General features: G+C 37.2%; 1 protein-coding gene and 1 pseudogene across 2 annotated transcripts in view; one reads left to right on the top strand and one right to left on the bottom strand.

Moving 5' to 3' along the window:
* The window catches only part of CDKL2 (cyclin dependent kinase like 2), a 73,345-nt gene that overhangs the window by 9,522 nt on the left and 39,500 nt on the right, over positions 1–24,323 (bottom strand). For both annotated transcript variants that reach the window (XM_010594133.3, XM_023553345.2), the window contains 9 exons: positions 18,763–18,941; positions 17,485–17,597; positions 15,588–15,727; positions 13,942–14,030; positions 9,212–9,347; positions 7,097–7,395; positions 5,991–6,084; positions 2,292–2,421; positions 1,967–2,073 (listed from right to left, as the gene is read on the bottom strand). In XM_010594133.3, the coding sequence (XP_010592435.1) occupies positions 1,967–2,073; positions 2,292–2,421; positions 5,991–6,084; positions 7,097–7,395; positions 9,212–9,347; positions 13,942–14,030; positions 15,588–15,727; positions 17,485–17,597; positions 18,763–18,941 (1,287 nt within the window). The remainder of the gene's footprint in view (positions 1–1,966; positions 2,074–2,291; positions 2,422–5,990; positions 6,085–7,096; positions 7,396–9,211; positions 9,348–13,941; positions 14,031–15,587; positions 15,728–17,484; positions 17,598–18,762; positions 18,942–24,323) is intronic.
* LOC104846263 (pre-mRNA-splicing regulator WTAP-like) lies at positions 20,627–22,508 on the top strand (annotated as a pseudogene).

Here is a 24,323-nt window from a genome sequence, read left to right as displayed (position 1 = left end):
GCTGGACAATGAATAAGAAAGACCCAAGAAGAATTGACACCTTTGATTATGGTGTCATGAAGAATATTGAATATACCATGGACAGCCAAAAGAACAAACAAATCTGTCTTGGAAGAAGTACAGCCAGAACGCTCCTTAGAAGCAAGGATGACGAGACCACATCTCACACACTTAGAACAGTTATCAGGAGGGATTAGTCCCCGGAGAAGAACATCATGTTTGGTAAAGTAGAGGGACAGTGAAAAAGAGGAAGACCCTCAACAAGATGGACTGACACAGTGGCTGCAACAATGGGCTCAAGCATAACTATGATTGTGAAAATGGTACAGGACTGGGCAGTGTTTTGTTCTGTTGTACACAGGGTCACTGTGAGTCAGAACTGACTCGATGGCACCTGACAACAACAACACAGGCATTAAAAGGATAATAAGAAAATACTATGAACAATTTTATGCCAGCAAATTAAAAAACTTAGATGAAATGGGCAAATTTCTTGAAAAATACAACCTACCAAAAGGGTCATAAGAAGAAATAGAAAATCTGAATAGTGCTATGTCTATTAAAGAAATTAAATTTGTTATCTGAAACTATCTCCAAAATAAAACTCCTGAAAGACATGGCTTCACTAGAGATTTCTATCAGACATTCAGGAATGTTCATTCTGTGTCATTTGCTACACCTACTTTCTCTTTTAATGTATTTTAAACACAGCTGGAAATTGAACAAGTAAATCAAGAGTGAAAATGCAGAACTAGTTTACAAGAATAAAATGATTACTTTCGAACAGCAAATAAAATACTGGAGAAGTGTGAAGGCAGCCAAAACCTTTCTTTCTTCCATCACATGAAACTGGACTTTTTCATTTCTACCCTGAAAAGTGTTTTGAATAATAATACCCAGTGCCTGCAAGTGAAAAATTCTATGCCTTTAAAATCCATATTAAATTTAAGTTTAGAGGTATACGAGGAATTTATCAAGAGTCTAGTTCCTAAATGTCAAATCTGTCACCGTGATTAATCTTCCCACAACAGGAGTTTGTTCAGTTTTGATTAAGTGTTGCTACAGAAATTGTTGGCAAGAGACAAGGCAAAGCAACAGCAGTCAATAAACCCTTTCTTCCACATCTCTGGTTAACTGCCTCTGTAATTTGTTATCTTCAACAATACTATGCCCCTTGTTTGTAGAACTCTACAGAACTGTGAGACAGTAACAGGAGAAAAAGCATCCACATGGATAAGGGGGCAACAGATACTCTCTATGAAATGGAAATGTTATAACAACGAGGATGGAAAACTAAATTCTAAAACAAAAGTTGCTTAGCTTCAAGCAAAGGTGAGAAATCTGTTTGGAGAAGTAAAGGGGAAGTACAGTGCTTCATACCCAAAGTTTGTAGCTAGTTATGGAAGGCTCAGGAGATTTTTTAAATCTACCAAGTTTCTTAATGTAAAAGTTAGTGATATGGCTGTTGAAATAAAAGTAGCAGAAATACACACATTCTGAAGAGTAAAGAGAAATTACAGAAAAAGATGATTACATGGAATAACAAATGTTTAACATGGATGAAATGGATTGTCTTGGAAAAAATGCCAAATAGACTATACACGTTTTAAAAGAATAAACTGAAAATAGGTCAAAGCTTTAGGGCTAATGCTGCTATCACTAAGCCCATAGTAATATAAAGACTTAACAAGGCTGAATACACACACATGCAAATGTACATATGCACGTACACACTCTTTTAAACCTACAAAAAATTGGTTTCTGTAAGTTGGGAAGTGTTTATATAAATATACATATATATATGTATGTAACAAAGATACTAAGTGCAATGAATAATAAAGCAAAACTTTATAGATCTCACCAATAAACCACCCAACCCTTAAGGGCAAACTCTCCCTAAAATACTTTTACAGGAAGTATGAGAGAGATCAGAGTTCCACCCAACCTACAAAGAGTATTTCTGTACCTGATGTAATGCAACAGTGGGGGCGTGGAGGTCAATAGCTGCCAGAGACGGAATTTGAGATTCTGAAAGAATTTTGTTCTCTTTCCTTACTAGCCTCGAATTTTGAGCTAGATAAAAATGACCACAGACACAGAGAAAAAATCAGACATTTTTGTTAATTTTTCAAAACCATATCCATTTCTCAGTATGTACTTATACACATACGTACATATTTATATACTTAACTAAAGTTACTATTATTTTTAATACTCTGTTAGCTTACTTGGTAGAAATTTAAATAATATAAACAAAAGGGCTGAAAAAAGTAAAAGCATCATAAACATACCTATGTCTTCCAAGGCTCTTAGTTCGGGGAGATGCTTATAATTTAGTTCAGGTAAACGGACATCTGTCTTTGTCCCTTCTTTTTCCCTTCTTTTCTTATTTGCCTGAAGGAGGCGCTTTTCACCAGCGACCTGATATCAGGAGAATAGTTAACACAAATGAATTAGCTTCAAGGTGAGCTAGGCTTTCCCCCTTTTGTAACTACTATGTTCACATCCTAAAATCTATGGAACTTAAGGGCTAGAATAATATAAAATGTTATTATATATAATTATGTAACAATATAATGAAGAACATTATAAATGCATAAAACTATTCCATCCAATTATTTAAAACCTCTTCCTCATTAAATTTATTAAAATTGCTAACAAGTAGATAACTTGGTTGCTAAGAGTTTCTCCTGCTGCTCGGCCAACCTTCAGTCTAAGCCTCAGCAAGCAGTAAAAGGTCAAAAGATGAGCATCTGGGTCCTGATCCTTCAGGCCAGTAAGGTCAGGCCTTACAACACTTGCTGGGTTTTCAGCATATGGTTGCTGTTATCTACTTTAATTTTGAACAGTTCATCTTGACTTGTCTCTCACATCTCCTCCTATCTTGTTTTTCACTTCCCCACTATAACTTCATTACTCTTTTTCTATGTTTGTCCTTGTTTTGTCCTTCAGGGTTAACATGTGATACTGTTTTCCTGGCTATGAAACTTAGCTCCTTCTCAAAAGCCATTCTAGTTCACCACTTCATTTTAATCCTGCCTCTGACTGCCTCCCACAACTCTCCTTTATCTCGCAGAACCCTCCTAATCTGGGTAGACTCCCACCTAACTCCTCTTGGCCTGCACGCACAAACAAGCGAAAAGAAAACACAAGCCAGAACGAAAAGCCTTCCGAATCTCTTCAAACCCTGTGTAAAGACTGATCATAATAAAATAATGATAAGAAAGGGAATAGGGCCCCTATCTTTTAGTGATACATACTCTGTTATTTATATCTGAAATGATACGATGTTTAGGTTTTGCTTTAAAACACCCAGGTGGGGGCAGATGCCTTAGCAAATGTGAGTATAGCTGGAACAAAGCTGACCATAAGTTGATAATGGTTAAAACTGGATGATAGAATAAATAGAGGTTCATTATACTCTCATCTTTACTTTCATATATATTTTATGCATATTTTTCTATAATAAAAAGGTTTTTAAAAGAAAAAACAGAGAAAAAAAAGAAAACCTGTCCATAGTAAGAGGTCTTGTATTATGCCACTCTGCCTCCCAGACAGACTTCAGGAGTTGGCATTATCTTTTGAGTTTCTGTTTTTTAGATGTCTCTGCTTGTTCTTTTAATAGAACAAACACTAAGGTTCTTGGTTCAAAAATGGCAACAAAATGAAATAATTTGTTTTAAAAAACTATCTCCAAATTAAAAAGTAATAATAATAAAATAATTAATTCAACCACCAGATCATCCAAAGAGTAACAAATAAAACACATAGATGTTTATGACAATGAATTTATTCATGTCTCAGAGTTAGGGCCTAAAGCACAGAAAAGGGTGTTGACACAGAAGTTGAAGAAAGTCTAGACTTTGCATTGCCTGCATTCATTTTCATTAAGGAAAGACTCAAGTGGGTCTTCTCCCCAACCCCTTTCTTGTTTGCCTCCTCTAAGGAAGGATAAACAGAAATAGGATCTAGAATTATCACCCAGCCTTGATTATGCAATGCCTGAAAGTAAGATGACATCAATTCCAGCAAAATGGTATTTAGCCAGCTACTTTGAAAAGCCTGTTGTTCAAATAATCTTCCAAAGCAGACCAGGATTATAAAACACAAATATTCACCAATAAATAAATAAATAACCAGGGAGTATTTAAAAGGAAAATACTGTGGGCACAAAAATTGTAGACCAAGAATAATTAAAAGAGAAACAAATGCACCCCACTACCACCAAAGACCACACTGACAGAGAACACAACAGAGTCCCAGATAGAGCAAGAGAAGTGCAGAGCAAAACTCAAACTTACGTAAAAAGACCTGACCTAATGGTCTCACAGAGACTGGAGGAACCACCAAAACTATGACACCCCAGACACTCTGTTAACCCAGAACTAAAACTATTCTTGAAGCCTGCTCTTCAGACGAAGATTAGACAGGACTATAAAACAAAAAATAATACACATGAGGAGTGTGCTTCTTCGTTCAATCAGATACACAAAACCAAATGGGCGGCTCCTGTCTGGAGGCAGGATGAGAAGGCAGGAAGGGATAGGATCTGGATGAATGGACATAAAGAACCTGGCATGGAACGGGGGAGTGTGCTGTCACATTGTGGAGACTGCAGCTAATGTCACAAAACAATATGTGTATAAATGACAAAAAAAGAAAAACAAATTAAATGTCCAAATTATGAGAGATATGAAAAGAAGGCTACATTTTTTAGCTTTGAGGATAATGTGAGAGGTAAAGGGAATTTTTTGAGAAAAAATACTCCTCTGAGAAAGCTTCCAGACCTCCCTCTATTCACCAGAAGAATTCACTCCTTACACATTCCTTAAGCATCTTCAATGTGTTAGACACTGTTCTAGGTGCGAGGGTAGAGAAGTGAAGAAAGCAAACTAAGCACAATTCCCTTCTTTCAGGCAAATTCTTTGGGTTATCTGAAAGAAGAGCATTCTAAGCAGAGGAAATAGCAAGAGCAAAAGCTGAAAGGTAGAAACATAACTGGCCGTATTCCAGGAATAACAAGGAAATCAATGTGGTTGGAACACACTGAGCAAGGGAGAGAGTAGTAGGACGGGGTAAAGGGATGGAGGAAGTAAATCGAGCAGAGACTTACAGGCCACTGAAAGGACTTTGGCCTCTCCTCTGAGAGAAGAAGCCAGTGGAGGATTTTGAGGAGAAGAGTGATGATGATTTGACTTAACTTTAAAAAGAAGCATCCTGGTGGCTATTTTGAGAATAACAATGTTCCTTCTTGTGCTACCTTTGAATCTTGTACATGCTTCTACTGTTACAATCAGACATTATGTTTTAATTTGTTGATCACCCTACTATTCTAAACCAGGAGAGCTCCTTGAAGGGAAAAATTGACTTATTCATCTCCAGTGTCTTACACATAATAGATGATCAATAAATATTTGTTAAATGAATAAACAGAATATTTTCACTGAAAATTTGGTGTAAGATAGTCTTCTCATCTACTTTAAAAAAAGAAAAAAAATAATAATGATCACTGAGCATTTAAAAAAAGAAAAGAAAAAAAAAAAAAACCAAACCCATTGCCATTGAGTTGATCCTGACTCATAGCGACCATATAGGACAGAGCAGACCTGCCCACTGGGTTTCTAAGGAGCGCCTGGTAGATTTGAACTGCCGACCTTTTGGTTAGCAGCCTAACTGTTAACCACTACACCACCAGGGTTTCCTCACTAAGCATTAAGTTAAGTAAATTTACTATGTTACTCAAAAAAATCAAACAGATATCATTGTAAAAATATATTTTAACTCTCAGACTTATAAAACTTTATAAAACATTTCAACTTTTAGACTTCAGTATTTATGACTATGACAGGCTATTTGAAGACATATCATAAAGTTAAAAGTTCGCTTTGATATGTCTCCAAATAAAATTCTCAGTTCTTAATATTTAATATTAATAAAAGTCTAGAACAGGCTAATGCGTGTTCTCCTACCACTGAGAACAATTCACTTACTGATGTGGTCAGGTTAATATTAAAAATGCCTGATGGAGAATGTTTACTTGGCTTAACAAATGGGATATAATACTTCTTGGTTTTCTCATCCACTCTGTAAAAAACAATACAAAAAAAAAAAAAAACTAAGAACCAGCAATAATTATTTTTTCAAGCACAAAATCAAAAGACACATCACTGTGGCATGAAGTGAATTAAAACTTAATGCCTATTCTCAAACATACAATGCACACAGACAGGTCTGGTGAAACATTCTGCCTTTACCACTTCCCTCATGCCTCCCACCCAGCCCCTGACTCTTACCAAATCAAACCAGCTGCCATTGAGTTGATTCCAGCTTATGGTGACCCCATGTATGTCAGAGTAGACTGCACTCCAGAGGGTTTCAATTGCTGCTTTTTTGAAAGTAGATCAACAGGGCTTTCTTCCCAGACACCTGTGAGTGAACTCAAACCTCCAACCTCTCAATTAGCAGCCAAGCACGTCTACTATTTGCACCACCTAGGGACTATGGTTTAAGTGCTTGGCTGCCAACTGAAAGGTTGGCAGTTTGGACCTACCAGCTGATCCTGTGGACAAAAATGTGGCAATCTGCTTCCTTAAAGATTTACAGCCTTGGAAACCCTATGGGGCAGTTCTACTCTGTCCTGTAAGTCGCTATGAGTTGGAATCGACTTGATGGCAACGGGTTTGGTTTGGGAGGGATCCTCTAACCAAACAACTTACCTCTATTTCAGCAAAATGCCCAAAAGGAACTTCTTTGTACCACTAAATGCCCACAGCCACACTATGCAGCAGCAGAACCTCAAAAACAATTACTTTTTTTTTTTAATGATAATCTTCATATTATTGGGCAAAATAGCTGTAGATTCTGTTACTTTAAACAATATGGCCCTTGTTTCTTGGGAGGCTTAGGTGAATCTGGTTTTTTAATGTTAATAATTTTCATCACATAGGCCAGAAAATCTTTTGAAACAGCAATGTGAAATGAATGAAAATCTTCCAGAAGGCTGAGAGTAAGGCAATACTGCTGAATTGACAGACATTTTCAATTTGCAAATACACTTTAAGCAGGTTTTTTTTGGTCTTACTTTCTTAATTCATACCTGTAACTCTGAACTCCTGGGATAGTTCCCAGTCCAGAATTAATACGGGAAGCCACAGCAGAAAGGTTGTGTGTAAGTGGGGGAATGGCCACGCCTGAATTCCTTGTGTGATCCACACTGCCATTGCTGCAGTCTCTGAGGCTTGTTGAAGGCACTATTTTGATGTGACTTGTCCCACTGTCATGGAGATAGCTGACATTTGAAGCTTGAATACCTTCTTCAACTTTTTCTCCATCAATTTTTGATGCTTTTATTTTAAATACTTTAGAATCCTTAATTTTGGGATTAGCATTGGTATCCTGACCATTAATAAAAATGTTAATAAGGTTAATGATCCAAGAAGAATGAAAAATCACCTTTTCTTATAAAGCACTTGTCAACAAAAGCAGAATTCCATAGACAACATCTTTTTGTACCCCTGTTTTCTTGAGTCTATTTATTGAATTTAAATCAATCCTGGAATTCTCGTGCAGACATTTATTGTGAAAATACAAAAAAGAATGGAAATACAATTCATACTAACTCTGATATTTTATATACATTTTTTTCTCTCCCAGGGAGGGGGGACATAAAAGAGTAATCAAGAACGCCCACTTCTGAATTCACTAACTAGATCGTAAACAAGAATTATCTTAGGTGAAGGGAAGGATAACACACAATACAGGGAACATCAGCATAACTGGACTAAGCTCAAAGCTAAGAAGTTTCCTGAACACAACCAACCACTTCGAGGGACAGAGTAGCATGGGTGAAGGTCTGAGGACCATGGTTTCAGGGGACATCTAGGTCAACTGGCTTAACAAAGTTTATTAAGAAATTGTTCTGCACCCCACTTTGGTGAGTGGTGTCTGGGGTCTTAAAAGCTTGTAAGCAGCCATCTAAGATGCATCAACTGGACCCAACTCGCCTGGAGCAAAAGAGAATGAAGAACATCAAAGACACAAGGAAAATATTAGCCCAAGAGACAAATGGGCCACATAAACCAGAGACTCCATCAGTCTGAGACCAGAAAAACTAGATGGTACCCGGCTACCACCAATGCCCACCCTGACATGGAACACAACAGAGAGTCCCTGACAGAGCAGGAGGAAAGTGTGGTACAGAACTCAAATTCACATAAAAAGACCAGACTTAATGGTCTGACGGAATCTGGAGGAACCACAGAAGACTTGGCCCCCAGTCTCTCTGTTAACCCAGAACTGAGACCATTCCCGAAGCCCACTCTTCAGTCAAAGGTTAGATTGGACTATAAAACATAAAATAATACTTGTGCAGAGTGTGCTTCTTAGTTCAAGTAGATACACAAGACTAAATGGGTGGCTCCTGTCCAGAGGCAGGATGGGAGGGCAGAAAGGGACAGCAGCTGGTTGAATAGGCACGGGAAACCCGGGGTGGAAAGGGGGAGTGTGCTGTCACACTATGGGAATTGCAACTAGGGTCACATAACAATGTGTGCATAAATTTTTGTATGAGAAATTAACTTGAGCTGTAAACTTACAGCTAAAGCACAATTGAAAAAAAAAAGAATGCCCACTTTTGTTCTTATACATTTTGTCAGGGAACACAAAATTGAGAACCTTTTTCTTCCTTTGGTTCATTTGAGAAACTGGAAGGGGGTGAGTGCTAGATTTGAATCTCAAGATTTCATCTCAAGAACAGATCCTATAAAACTTGGTAGGAAAAGTAAATTTAAAATAAATTAAATATCCAAATCTCCATTTTAAAATGTTCCATATAAAATTCTAAAAATGATATTTTTCTCTCATATTAAAAAAAAAATATATATATTATTTCAGGAAAAAAATGGTGTGTGTATACTTGTTTGTGTCCGTGTGTGCATGTGTGCATGCATGTGCACATATATAGTTATCCTTAGACAAGTGTGATTTCCTGACAAGTCCTATTGTAGAGAGTCTGGTACATAGTAGACACTCAATATATTTTATATCAAGATAAAATACATGCAATTTCCAGCAAAGGTACTTTTTTTTACAACTAAGTTAAAGATTAACAACTCGCTTAACTTAAAAAAAAATTTTTTTTCCTCAAAAAACTAAAGAATAATTACATATATTAAATTAAAATATAATACTCATTTAATACACGGACATTTACCTGCACCATAAGTGTTTTTCTTTCTCCACCTAAGGAGTCATCTTTTTCCTTTTCCTTCTTCCTGTTTTGGAATTTTTTAGATAAAGAAATATTTCTCGTATCTTTCTGTATTTTTAACTTTAGTTCCTGAGAAAACCTACATAAAAACATACTCATCATTACAATTAAATTACAGGAGACAGACAAATCTAGAAAATTTTTATTTTCAAGGTATTAATTTTTTAAATCTGGGCCATGATTTTTCTCATTTTAAATAATATAATCTAGTTTAACAAACTCTAGATTATATTATTTAAAATGAGAAAAATCATGGCCCAGATCAGCAGTTCTCAAAGGATGGTCCCTGAGAAACTTTCAGGGGGTTTACAAGGTCAAAGCTACTCTTATCTTACTGTGAAGATACTGTTTGTCTTTTTCACCATGTTAACACTTGCACTGACAGTATGAAAAAAATGGTGGGTAAAATTGCTGGCACATTACTATGAATCAAAGCAATGGTATAACTATACTAGTGGTCATTCTTCATAGCCACACACTCTTAGGTAAAAAAAAAAAAAAAAAATCCAGTTTCACCTAACAGTGTCCCTGATCCTGATGAGCAGTAAAAAAGTATTAATTTTATTAACTCTAACCCCTTAAACCCGTGTCCTTTTCATATTCTGTGTGACAAAATGGGAAATACGCATAAAGCTCTTCTACATACCAAAGTACAATGTTTGCCTTGACAAAAGCACTCGTGTGATTGTTGGAGATACAAACAGAACTAGCCACTTTCATGCAACAACATTTTTACTTGAGAGAAAAACTGGTAGACAAATCATGGTTATTCAGACTTGGGATATTTGGCAAACATTTTCTTTAAAAAAGTGAACAAGGTGAAACTAATACTTTAGGGAAAACAACTGACAATATTTGTGTCAATAATTAAATTCAAATTTAATACAAAAATTAAAATTCTGTTAAACTTGTATCAGTCACTGTGAGCTTCATAGCTTCCCCATACTTACTTTTCTAATGAGATAGAATATGACTTTTTATATGTATAATGAAATATGTCAGCCTTTTCAACATTTTTAAGATCTGTATAACAATATTTTCCAAATGACTAATGTTACAAAGCCATGCATGATCTATTCAAAGTTCAAGAAAGACAAATGGATTTTAAGGTAACACAGTAAGAAAAGTTCATTGATATGATTTCAGATTCCACAATACAACCAATCATTTAGAAACTACCACTTGCAGAGTTTTGTTAGAGTATCAAAGAATAATACGAAAAATTATCTGAAAATGTTATTAAACTACTCTTTTATTTTCCAACTACATATTTGTGTAAGGCCAGACTTTCTTCATATACTGCAACCAAAACATCATATTACAATTGTTTGAATGTAGAATCAGATATGAGAATCTAAGCATCTTTTACTAAATGAGATATTAAAGAAATTTCCAAAAATATAAAGCAATGCCACTGCTACTCTTTTGACTATTTTTTGTTTTGAAAAATATAATTATTTTTCATTTTAAAAAAGATTATTTATGTTAATATATGTGATAGCCTTGGAAGTGGGCCACTCAGATCTTCAAGAAAACCTTCTGGGGAGAGCATAGTTGACTGACAGCACAGCTGCCACCCCTCTGGGTCCACCTCCACATCAGACCTGAGGCCATGCTTCCCCCAGGCTGCTCGCAGGCAATGCCTGGGCAAGGTGAGAATACTAGTGTCGGGCACATTCCTGCCTGGTGTGAGACTCTTCCATTGTGACTCTTCCAATGAGCAACTTTTACTTAGGTGTTTCCCATCGACTGCCAACACTTTCTCAGAACTGCTCTGTAGTCTGAGACTCTGCCTATCCAATCCTTCCCTCTGGCCTCCCTTTCACAAGTATCAGAACTGCGTTGTGGTCTAAACACACTCTCTGCCTTCTTCTTTATCCTTCACAGGAGAAAAGATTGTACATCCAATCTCATCTTAGCATCTGCTTCTTGGAGAACCCAAACTAACATAACATGTAATGGGTTTATTATTTATTTATTTTAAATTTTATTTTGTCGTTGAGAATCTACACAGCAAAACATACACCAATTCAACCATTTCTACGTGTACAAATTAATGACAGTGATTACATTCTTTGAGTTGTGCAACCATTCTCACTGTCTTTTTGTGAGTTTTTCCTCCCTCATTAACATAAATTCACCGCCCCCCAGGGTTCCTATCTAATCTCTTGAGCTGCTATTGTCAGTTTGATCCCATATAGACAGTTCTTAAAAGAGCAGAATGCTCAAGGTAGACATTTTTGGCTAGTTGAGCTAAACTATTGTTAGGTTGGAAACCTTGGTGGCGTAGTGGTTAAGTTCTACAGCTGCTAACCAAGAGGTTGGCAGATCAAATCCGCCAGGTTTTAAGAAGACTTTAGGTACTATTTTTGGTTTAAGGTTTAAGATTATCTCAGGGCAACAGTTTAGGAGTTCATCCAGCCTCCGTAGCTCCACAAAGTCTGGAGTCCAGGAAAATTAAAAATTTTGCTTTGCATTTTCCCCCTTTTGATCAGGATTCCTCTATAGAATCCTTGATCATAAAGTTCAGCAATGGTAGACAGGCACCATCCAGTTCTTCTCGTCTCATGGCAAAGGTGGAAGTCATTCATGGAGGTAATTAGCCACAAATTCCATATCCTCCTCCTATTCCTTACTCTCCTTCTTCCTCTGCTGCTCCAGGTGAATAGAGATCAATGGTATTATTGCTAACTTCAAATGAATAATAAGGATTTTTTTTTAATTTCTCTTTTAATTTATAATATGGTAAATATTGATAAATATAATACTCATAAAGAAAAGCTCTTGGAGGTCCTCAATAATTTTTAAGAGTTCCCCAAAATAAAAAAGTAAGAACCACTGCCCTTGGTGTACACGATTATATTTAAAATCAAGGGACCAATTAAATTAAAAAGAGGGATTGATTCAGTGCTGTACCCAGCATATTATTGTTACTCCATGCATGTTACTAATAAAGACAATTGACAGTAATTTTGAATAAATTTAGTTGTTATTTTATCTAATATAATAACCTTTCTAATATTTAGTTATTCAGTTATACAGGAGATAATAGCTTCCTGATACAGTGACAGGGTAAATGTGATCTACATAATGGCATATTCAAGTCTACTATCACATAAAACATTCATCATTCCTTTTCCCATTCATAGTTATTTACATAATTACAAATTATTATAAAACTATAACACTTTTGAAACAAACAGTCCTAGTGCTAGGAGTCATATTTTCAATTAAACAATACCCTGTGCTATGCTTTTAAAGTGTGCTAAATACGATACAGTCACTGATTTTTTTTTTTTTTTTTTACTGATTTTGAGGAACTTATAACCTGATTGGGAAGACTATATGCATACATATAAATATTTAGCACAGTATATGATGATCCATGAAAGGTACCCATGAGTGGTAGTAATAATGAGTACTTCAGGAGTTAAGAGATAAATCTTTGTGGGCAGGAATGGCCATAGGAGGCTTCAAGAAGATGGAGACCCTAAGGGGAGACTTGATTCAAAAAAGGAGAGGACACAGGACACTCCATGAAGAAATGTTACATAACAAAACTGCCAAAGGTGGGGCTGTGGAAGTAGCGCCCTGGGATCAATGAACCTGGCAGATCAGAACCTGAGGTTTATGCCGAGAACAGCAAGAGCTAGGTTGAAGACCATTTTTGATCTTCAAGATCAGAAGTGGAGAATGTCAAGCTGAAGGGAAATCACTAAACTAGATAGTAGACAAGTGTTAACTTTGGTGAAGGGAAAGACAACACACAATATACTGGAAGTCAGCACAACTTGACCAAGGCAAAGTCATAGAAGCTTCCTAGACACATCCAAACACCTTGAGGGACTGACTGGGCTGAGGACTAGGGACCATGGTCTCAGGAGACATGTAGGTCAATTGGCATAACATAGTTCATAAAGAAAATGTTCTACATCCTACTTTAGTGAGGAACATCTGGAGTCCTAAAAGCTTTTGAGTGGCCATCCAAGATACATCTATTGGTCCCAACACATTAGGAGCAAAGGAGAATGAAGAAAACCAAAAGAAGAAAAAGACCAAAGACACAAGGAAAATACTAATACAAAGGACTAATGGACCACATGAACCACAGCCTCCACTAGCCAGAGCACAGAAGAACTGGATGGTACCCATCTTCTACCACCTACAGCTTTGCTAGGGATCACAATAGAGGGTCCTGGACAGAGCAGGAGAAAAATGTAGAACAAAATTCAAATTCACAAAAAAAGACCAGACTTACTGGTCTGACTGTGACTAGAAGAACCCCCGGACTGTGGCCTCCAGACACACTGCTAATTCAGAATCAAAGCCACTCCTGAAGTCCACCTTTCAGCCAAAGATTAAATAGGCCTATAAAACAAACAATAACACACATGAGGAACGTGCTTCTTACTTCAATCAAGTATACGAGGCCAAATGGACAAGCTTGCCCAAAAGCAAAGACAAGAAGGCAGGAAGGGACAGGAAAACTGGATAAATGGACACTGCATATTGCTAAGAGTGAATGTGGGTAGGATGGCAAATATTTGAAATATTTGAAATCCTGCAAAGGAAGAAGAGAACCGAAGTAAGAGAAATACTGTTGGTTACTGTCATGGTGACCTTGCTTCAGCCCTAGGTTGCTGTGGCCTGGAAAACATGGGTCAGTACTATACCTCTCAGCAAATCCATCCACGTGAAAGAAATCATGATGCAGGAGCTCAGCACAGAAGGGCCTTCTGTCTGGGTCAATATGTAAACATTTCTGAAAGACCAAGGAATACATACAGTTCATATCAAAGAAAAATTGCCTACAGTTTTTAGAAAATTCCACTTTAAATCTAATGGATTTTAAACTTCCATAGTCATTTATAAAGAATAAAGCACACACAATAAAATATTATGTAAAAAACGAAGAAAAAAAATAAAGCACAGATTCAGACAATGACTATAATGGCTACTAACATCACAAAAAGAAAGACCATCAGACATTCAGCACCTCTAGATGGAAATACATAAACCTCCTATGAAGTAGTCTTGCCAAAAAATCAAAGCTGATTCTGATGAGGCCCTGCCTAGCTCAATGATGAGTTTATAAGAAATGTAGGACACAGAGGAACATATTAAACTACACCATGTGGGAAATTCTTAGGGACAATCTAGTTTCTTCAACAAATAAATTGAAAGATTTAACTAAAAAAGAAAGCGATGAAGAGGAGACTGTAAATTAAAAGGGTCTTAAGGGACAAATCAACCAATTGCAATTATAGGCCTCATGTGGATCTCAATTCAAACTATAAAAAGAAATTGATGAGACAGTCAATGAAACTTTGAAAATTGATTAGATGTTTTATGCTATTAAGGGATTACTGTGAATTTTAAAAACCTAAAATCTTTGTAGAATGGAGACAAAAGGACCTACTCTGTGATTATCTGCCATGCTAGATGCTTTACATAGATTTATTTTAATGCAGGGTCTTGTTCTGATTCATTGAAAATTTTTTCAATACCAGTTAAAATAGAAGGGACTCAATAAATTTCTCTAAATGAACAAAAAACTTCTATGAATAACTGAAGCATTTTTAAGTGAAATGATACAAAGTCTGGGATTTGCTTCAAAATGCTCTTTCCCAAAGAGGGGAGGGTGGGAGGGGTGTGGTGAGAGGCGGGTGTGGACAGAGGAAGAAAGATTGGCAAAAGGTTGATAATTCTTCATTATGCTACTATTGTTTCTACTTTCTTTTCCATATTTCATATTTCCCATAATAAAATGCATAAGAAGCTGTATGATTGTACTCTAAGGGATACAAGTCAGACAACACTTTTACCATTATTCCCTTTACACCACTGTACAGACAGATCATAAAGCTTTAATCACAAGAAAAAATATTTGTATCTGCTATAAGATTATGTAGAAAAATAGGAATGTAGTATTTTAACAATTTGCTCTACACTGATATTTTCCTAACTACCCTTTGTTTTCTTTCTGGCTTTTCTTCTTCTTTCATTTACACATAGATTGTATTTTAAACGTTAACCATTAAAAATACATAGTTATGAGGATGTTTTCATGCTTAAACCATGCTAGATAACACTAAATGTTTTCTTAATGAGTTTTAAAACAAGTAAAAATTTCAGGTCCTTGTCTCTAAGCCCCACACCCCCCCCAAATTATTTAAACTCTTTCTTAATGTACAATAATTAAAATCTTCACAGAAAATTGTTGGCCTTAAAGATCATCGAAACAAGAAAAAAGAAGGGAAAACCAAATCTCCATAATGTAAGTCCCCTTTTAGAAAGTGAAAAGGAAAAGCATGATTACCTTTGCTAAATCTATCACTACTTCAGAGAGTTTGGGGTAGCGTCTTTCAAGAGGTTCAGTTTCCTTGATTTCAGGCAACCTTACTCCAGCAAATGCAGGATTTTTATAAAATAGCTCTTGATGTCTTGGAATTAAATTACCTGAAAGTGAAAACAGGGTACATCTCTGTCATTATAAAACAGGACAGAAAAGGTGAAGAAACAGGTGATGGGGAACTAAGGAAAGAGTGGAACAGTGTGTTTATGGCCTTTGGGGCTCTCTCGGCATGTAAAATCAACCAAAGATAGGGCTTTTATTATGAGGGGACATAGACATAGGTCAATTCAAAGAAACAAACATTCTTATCTCAACATGGAGCGCTGGTGGTGGGGCAGTGGTGTAGTGGTTAAGCCTTGGCTGCTAACCAAAAGGTCTGCAGTTTGAACCCACCAGCCGCTCCTTAGAAACCCTATGAGGCAGTTCTACTCTGTCCTATAGGGTCACTATGAGTCGGAATTAACTCAGTGCAACAGGTTTTTTGGTTATCTCAACATACTCACTTGGAAAAGTTCACCAAACCAAAAACTCACGCTATCGAGTCAATTCCAATTCATAGTGACCCTATAGGACAGAGTAGAACTGCCCCATAGGGTTTCCAAGGCTGTAATCTTTACAGAAGCAGACTGCCACATTTTTCTCCTGCGGAACAACTGGAGAGTTCGAACCCCTGACCTTTCAGTTAGCAGCCAAGCACTTAACCACTGTGCCACAAGGGCTCCTTTTGGCAAAGTTCACATGCCAGTATAAGAGAATTGAAGAAGTGAGAGAAGAATAGGAAAATGACAGATACAAGCATTGGGACTTCATTCCTAACAACAAAACAAAGTGCTGGCTTAAACAATGAAAATATTAATAGTCATATGGTCAGAGTCTAATCTAGATAAATCAATTGCATGTAGGAATTTAATTTTTGGTCAATTGACTTTGTACCTCTGTCTAAGGTCAGATTTGAACACTTTACCTTTTTTCTCCACTTTAATACCTAATTTGGTATAAAATATATATAAAAATTCTACTGTAAGAAACCATTGCATTGTTTACTGAATTCCTAATCTGGAAATTTAAAAGCAAACACTTATAATAATTACTTATTCTCAAATGTTTTCAGGTAATTTCCATTTTCCAAGATCTATCTTCCAATGTGAAGGTGATATTTGAACAAATGTAAAAAACTTTGATAGCCTAAGCTTTGAAATTTTGTCCAAAGCATTAAAAACAAAAGTCAAATGTGAGACACGATTAAACTACCTTGGAAGTCTCTATCTATCCTATGTCTTGACGATAAGGAGGAGGGCAATAGTCATATTACACCAAATGTTTGTTGACTCAAAGATAATAAATGATCATTTACATTATCTACTTATGATTTGGAAACCCTGTGGCATAGTGGTTAAGAGCTACAGCTGATAACCCAGAGGAATGCAGTTCGAATCCACCAGGCGCTCCTTGGAAACCCTATGGGGCAGTTCTACTCTGTCGTATAGGGTGGCTATGAGTCGGAATTGACTCGATGGCAGTGGGTTTGGTTTTTTATTTTTTTGGTTTTACCTATGATTTACTCATTGTTAAAGTGTGAATATATGTACAATCTCTACTCTTTTCTCTTCTCTTGGGGGCAGGGTGGGGGGAAGGTGGTTCAAGCATGATTAAGACAATGTGTCAGATAAATCAAAGTCAGACTGAGAAAATATATATATATACACTGGTGAGATTTTCCTATTTGCTCCTTACCTCTACTTAAAACATATATAATCTTTAATACAGCAACAGTTTTTAAAATCAACATACACATAAAACAAAATAACAAAAGCACAGGGAAAAAAACTTTAAAATTTAAAATGCAGGTGTATAATCTTACCCAAACATGTCATTATATGATATAGCTGATCAATATCAGAATCTCCAGGAAACAGGGGTTCCCCCATAAGCATTTCAGTTACCAGACAACCAATGGCCCACACATCAACAGCCCTGAAAGAAAAACAACATGGTGTAAAGTATCTTTGGCATCCTAATATGTATACGTAATGAAAATCACTGTGACTAAATCTGTTTTATGGGTAATTTAAGTAGTGTGTCTTAAATTACCCATAAAAATGCATTTCACTATAAATTAAGGGACTAACTCCCAATTTTACATAAGTCAAATTTCCAGAAACTTCAATCATGTGACACAAGGGGGAAAGACATTTGAATAACCAAAATAGTTATCATGTGTACTTTACTCTAGAAATAAGCCTCTTAGGCTTTCATTCAGAGCCTATTTATTCTGTGTTTTACACAGAATTCTAACAAGGTTAATCAGTCTAGCTCATGGTATGCTGAAAAAAGCAAACCAGAAAAAGGAGGTGGTAGTTGGTGATAAATATAATAACAAGGAGAGCTAAAAACTAATAGGAACACTACCTTAAAAATCAGTTACAAGAACTCAAAGAATATGCTAGAGTCATTTAGCATAGGGACAAAAACTTTGAAATTTCTTAATGGCATTCCTAAATTTTAAAATGTTACCAAAAGTACAGCATGGTAGTAAAATCAGAACTCAGAGTAATCAAGAAAATATTAAATAATGTTTAGTGTACTCTGAAAACAGAGAAATCATAAAAAAAATAATTTTGGAAAGATTGGCAGCAAAAGCAGTAAAAGCTTTTCTGAAGAATTCACTTACATAGATGTAACGGTTTTTAAAAACCATTATTAAAAAACAATTATCAAATTATTTAAAACAATTTATGTTTTAAAAACAACTTTTTACTCAATTATGTTTCTACCACCACCCTTGCCAGCTTCAACTCCCCTCATTCCAACAGTCTCAGACTTACTGAACCAGTGTTAACCTTTCTTTACAAGTAATCAATATGCATATATCTCCAACCCACTGGAAAAAGCAGATCACTTTGTTTTGTTTTTTTTTTCTTGATTTTCCCACCTTTAAAATAAGTATACCCACTCCAGTTTGTTTCACAAAAATGTTTAAAGGGGAAGCACTAAAATGATTAAATAGATATCACTTTATAAAGTACCCTTAACTCAGGCCTTCCTTTCAGTACTAGAGGGACCATTTACTATATTAGAAACATATTCCATTTTATCAAGAAAAGGGAGTTAACCCACTCCCCCATTACTGATCTCTTACTTGCCATACTTGACATCACCAACCAATAGTTCTGGAGCTCTGTACCATCGGGTTGCCACGTAATCAGTATAAACTTCCCCAGGAGCTGCCAATGTCCGGGCAAATCCAAAATCACATAACTTGACAACACCAGACTGGGAGACTAATATATTTTCTGGCTTTATATCTCTGTGTATGATCTAAGAGAAAAAACAGAGTCTGACATACATTGGCACATCAAATTAAGCAAAAATAATTATTTTTTGAGAGTCTGCCATGTGTAGAGCACTGTTTTTGTTCCTATAAAGAATACAAATAGAAAGTACATGAAGCATGAGACTTACCTGGTGAGAAAGAACAATTATGCTTGAAACTTTATTTAAACAATTGACAATATCCAGTGAAAGAGCATATATTATTAATTATCAGTTAATTGTTCAGATAATGACTGAGATCAAAGTTGAGGGAGAAAAGCTATCACTGAAGACTAGAAGTGGCCAAGGAAAATATTTATAAAAGGAGTGGGCTCTAAGAACAGTGGGACAACTAGGAGGTGATAAAGACCTAAAGTGGGGTGAGCCTCAGAAAAATGGAAAGGAAGAGATGCAGCCCAGAAATACGTTAAATCGAGAATCAACAGAATTTAGGAAACAACCTCAGGCATTTTATTTAAAAGGCCAAATAGTTAAGCACTCAGCTGCTAATCAAAAGAATGGAGGTTCAAACCCACCCAGCAGCTTCATGGAAGAAAGACGAAGCAATCAGCTTCCATAACGATTATAGCCAAGAAAACCCTATAGAGTAGTTCTACTCTGTCATATGGGGTCACTATGAGTTGGAATCAACTCAACAACACCTAACAACAACAATTTTATTTACACCTGAGAATCTAAAAGAATGATGCTTCCATTTTCAAAAACTGAAAAGTCTAGAAAAAGTTAGCTTTGATGAAAAAATTAGTTTAGTTTTAGCCGTAGGGGCTGCAGGGTAGACTGCAGAGCACCTAAGTGGAGGCATTTATCAGGCAACTAGAAATGTAAAAAGGGTAAAGCAAGGTCAGTGGTTAAGATTTCTAAAGACTATAGAAAAAGAAAACAGGGATAGAGATAGAATTAAAAATTCTATAGATAGGCAAGACAAAATATTAGGCCTAATTCTCTAATAGGAGCCCTGGTAGCACAGTGGTTTAGCATTCAGCTGCTAATGGTAAGGTCGAGGGTTCAAATCCACCAGATGCTCTTCGGGAGAAAGATGTGGCAGTCTGCTTCCGTAAAGATTTACGGCCTTGGAAATCTGATGGGGCAGTTCTAGTGTCCTATAGAGTGGCTATGAGTCGGAATGGACTCAAAGGCAGTGGGTTTTAATTCTCTAATATAAGTAATGTGAAAGCTGGACAATGAATAAAGAAGACTGAACAAGAATTGACGCCTTTGGATTGTGGTGTTGGAGAAGGCTATTGAATATATACCATGGACTGCCAGAAGAACAAATCTGTCTTGGCAGAAATACAACCAGAATGCTCCTTAGAAGCAAGGATGGTGAGACTATGTCTCACATACTTTGGACATGTTGTCAGGAGGGATCAGTCCCTGGAGTTGGAATTGACTCAATGGCAATAAGTACATATGTACGGGTATGTGTTTGTGTATACATATGTGTGTTTCTTTATTCCCTCCCACCCCCAAATTATGTAAGAATGTTGTTGTTGCTGGCTCCTCCCCCTCCCCCACAGAAGCAGAACTCCAGCACGGGCGGGCCGGTTTCCAGGGAGAGTTCTGCCAGAGGCACCTCCAGGCCCAGACTCTGCAGGGGCTGCAGCTCCTCCTGGGCAGGGCAGCACAGCGGAAGGTGCAGCGGCACCCTGGGAGGCGACCTGTGATTCAAGATGACCAAAGAAGAACCTCTTCACCAAAAAGTTCGACTAAGTGAAACTGACTTCAAAGTTATGGCGCAAGATGAGTTATAAGATGGAAGCCAGTATGAAGAATTTGTGCAAGGTCTGGAGGGCAAGTATACAGATCTTGGCTTCTAATGTAACTGGCTTAAGGGAGTCTGAAGAAAAACTAAAGCAACAACAGCAAGTCTGCACGGGCAGGGAAAAACATTGTAATGAGACTAGCAACCAAGGAGCAAGAGATAAAAGACTGTACTCCTCAAATCCAGTACCTCAAGCAAGTCCAGCAGCCTAGCATTGCCCAACTGAGATCAACAGTGGTAGACCCAGCAATCAGCTTGTTTTTTCTAAAAATGAAAGGTGAACTGGAACAGACTAAAGACAAACTGGAACAAGCCCAAATGAACTGAGTGCCTGGAAGTTTACTCTTGATAGAACTGAATGACTTTATCATTCAACTTGAAGAAGTGGAGGGTATGCAGAGTACCATTCCGGTTCTTCAACGACAGCTGAAGGAGGCACGCCAGCAACTGGCTCAGTACTAACAGCAGCAGTCTCAAGCTTCTGCCCCAAGTACCAGCAGGACTACTTCTGAGCTTGCAGCACAGGTAGAGGCCGCCAGAAACGACTGCAGTTGCCCCGCTAACGGACCAAGTAATGGCAGCTCCTCCCATCAGAAGACGTCTGGGTCTGGATTTCACAGGGAGGAGAACGCAACTGAAGATAACTTTCTTTGTTTTCCAGGGTATGGGAATAAGGTCTCCAACAGCTCTGAAGAGAGAACTTGCAGAGAAAGTAGTAGTTACGTAAACCAACTCAGTGCAGGGTATGAAAGTGTAGACTCTCCCACCGGCAGTGAAAACTCTCTCACAGACCACTCAAATGACACAGACGCCAATCCTGACCCTCAAGAGGAGAAAGCAGTGAGTGGGAAAGGTAACGTGACTGTGGGTTTCCACCACGTGCACGATGGCTTGGACTCAAGTGTGAATGTACAGGGTTCAGTTTTGTAGTATTTTCCCTGAAAATTTTTATACAGTGTCACTTAATTTGAGGAAAGATGCTGTCCAGAAAATTAATGCATACTTTTGTCACAATATGCCTTTTTTTGTCGGTGTGGGTTTTTCTTTTTGTTTCCTTTGTTTTGCTTCAATACCTCTGCCACTTTGGAAATTTTAACAATTACTTACTTAAATGTTGCTAAAAGGACATTTCATGTAGGGCTGTTATTTTTATGAGTTAATGTGAAGTTGTAAATGGAAATCTTAAAGTATAAAAATGATGTCTGTATAAATCTGTGTGTATCTAGAACCCGTGCTGTGTGAGGGCATTCTCACTCTTGCTGTTATTATACATACACAACTGTCAGACTTGTTATGCTTTATGACTTCCAAGTTTGCCCAGTACAGTATGTTTCATCACAAAAAGTTGGACTCGATGGAGTGCTGTAGTAGTTTCAGTGTTAGATACAGTTTTTTCCACCATACATCTGTGCATTTTTTCTTTAGGTGATTGAATGTTTAAGAAATTTGTGTGCAGAATTGCTCAGTTTTTATGAACTGTTGTATCCTCTTAATGCATATTGCTCTGTAACACTAATATATCTTACCTGTACTAACCAAAAAATTTTTTTAATTTTTATTGTGCTTTAATTGAAAGTTTACAAATCAAGTCAGTCTCTCATACAAAAATTTATATACACCTTCCTATATTTTTTTTCCTATATACTCCTACTCTCCCCCTAATGAGACAGCACATTCCTTCTCTCCACACTCTATTTTCATGTCCAGCTTCTGACCCCCTCTGCCCTCTCATCTCCCCTCCAGACACGAGCTGCCAACATAGCCTGATGTGTCTACTCCATCCAAGAGGCTCAAACCTCACCAGTATCATTTTCTCCAATTCCAGTCTGAAGAGTTGCCTTTGGGAATGGTTCCTGTCTTGGGCTAACAGAAGGTCTGGGAACCATGACCTCCAGGGTCCTTCTAGTCTCAGTCAGATCATTAAGTCTGGTCTTTTTATGAGAATTTGAGGTCTACATCCCACTGCTCTCCTGCTCCCTCAGGGGCTCTCTGCTGTGTTCCCTGTCAGGGCAGTTATTGGTTGTAGCCGGGCACCATCGAGCTCTTCTGGTCTCAGGCTGATGGAGTCTCTGGTTTATGTGGCCCTTTCCGTCTCTTGGGCTCATAATTACCTTGTGTCTTTGGTGTCCTTCATTCTCCTTTGCTCCAGGTGTGTTGAGACCAATTGATGCATCTTAGATGGCTGCTTGCTAGCGTTTAAGACCCCAGACGCCACTCTTCAAAGAGGGATGCAGAATGTTTTCTTAATAGATTTTATTATGCCAATTGACTTAGATGTCCCCTGAAACCATGGTCCCCAAACCCCTGCCCCTGCTACACTGGCCTTCAAAGCATTCAGTTTACTCAGGAAACTTCTTTGCTTTTGGTTTAGTACAGCTCTGCTGACCTCTCCTATATTGTGTGTTGTCTTTCCCTTCACCTAAAATAGTTCTTGTCTACTGTCTAATTAGGTGAAAGCCCCTTTCTCTCCTTCCCTCCCCCTTCTCGTAACCATAAAGAATATTTTCTTCTCTGTTTGAACTATTTCTCCAGTTCTTATAATAGCGGTCTCATAATATTTCTCCTTTTGCAACTGACTAATTTCACTCAGCATAATGCCTTCCAGATTCCTCCATGTTATGAAATGTTTCACAGATTCATCGCTGTTCTTTATTAATGCATAGTATTCCATTGTGCAAATATACCATTATTTATCCATTCATCCGTTGATAGGCACCTTGGTTGCTTCCATCTTTCTGCTATTGTAAACAGTGCTGCAATGAACATGGGTGTGCGTTATGTATGTTCGTGTAAAGGCTCTTATTTTTCTAGGGTATATTCCGAGGAGTGGGATTGCTGGATCATATGGTAGTTCTATTTCTAGCTTTTTAAGGAAGTGCCAAATCGATTTCCAAAGCAGCTGTACCATTTTACATTCTCATCAGCAGTGTATAAGTGTTCCAGTCTCTCCATAACCTCTCCAACATTTATTATTTTGTGTTTTTTGGATTAATGCCAGTCTTGTTGGAGTGAGATGGAATCTCATTGTAGTTTTGATTTGCATTTCTCTAATGGCTAATAATTGTGAGCATTTCCTCATGTATCTGTTAGCTACCTGAACATCTTCTTTAGTGAACTGCCTGTTCATATCCTTTGCCCATTTTGTAATTGGGTTATTTGTGTTTTTGTAGTTGAGTTTTTGCAGTATCATGTAAATTTTAGAGATCAGGTGCTGATTGGAAATGTCATAGCTAAAAACTTTTTCCCAGCCTGTAGGTAATCTTCTTACTTTTTTGGTGAAGTCTTTGGGTGAGCATAAGTGTTTAATTTTTAGGAGCTCCCAGTTTCTGGTTTCTCTTCTGGTGTTTGTGCATCATCAGTATAGTTTTATATACTGTTTATGCCATGTATTAAGGCTCCTAGCATTGTCCCTATTTTTTCTTCCATGATCTTTATCATTTTAGATTTTATATTTAGGTCTTTGATCCATTTTGAGTTCGTTTTTGTGCATGGTGTGAGGTATGGGTCTTGTTTTTTTGCAGATGGATATCCAGTTATGCCAGCACCATTTGTTAAAAACACTGTCTATTCCCCATTTAACAGATTTGGGCCTTTGTCAAATATCA

The sequence above is a fragment of the Loxodonta africana genome, chromosome 5 (assembly GCF_030014295.1).
Source record: "Loxodonta africana isolate mLoxAfr1 chromosome 5, mLoxAfr1.hap2, whole genome shotgun sequence".
Taxonomy (NCBI): Eukaryota; Metazoa; Chordata; class Mammalia; order Proboscidea; family Elephantidae; genus Loxodonta; species Loxodonta africana.
This window is presented reverse-complemented; position numbering and strand designations above follow the sequence as displayed.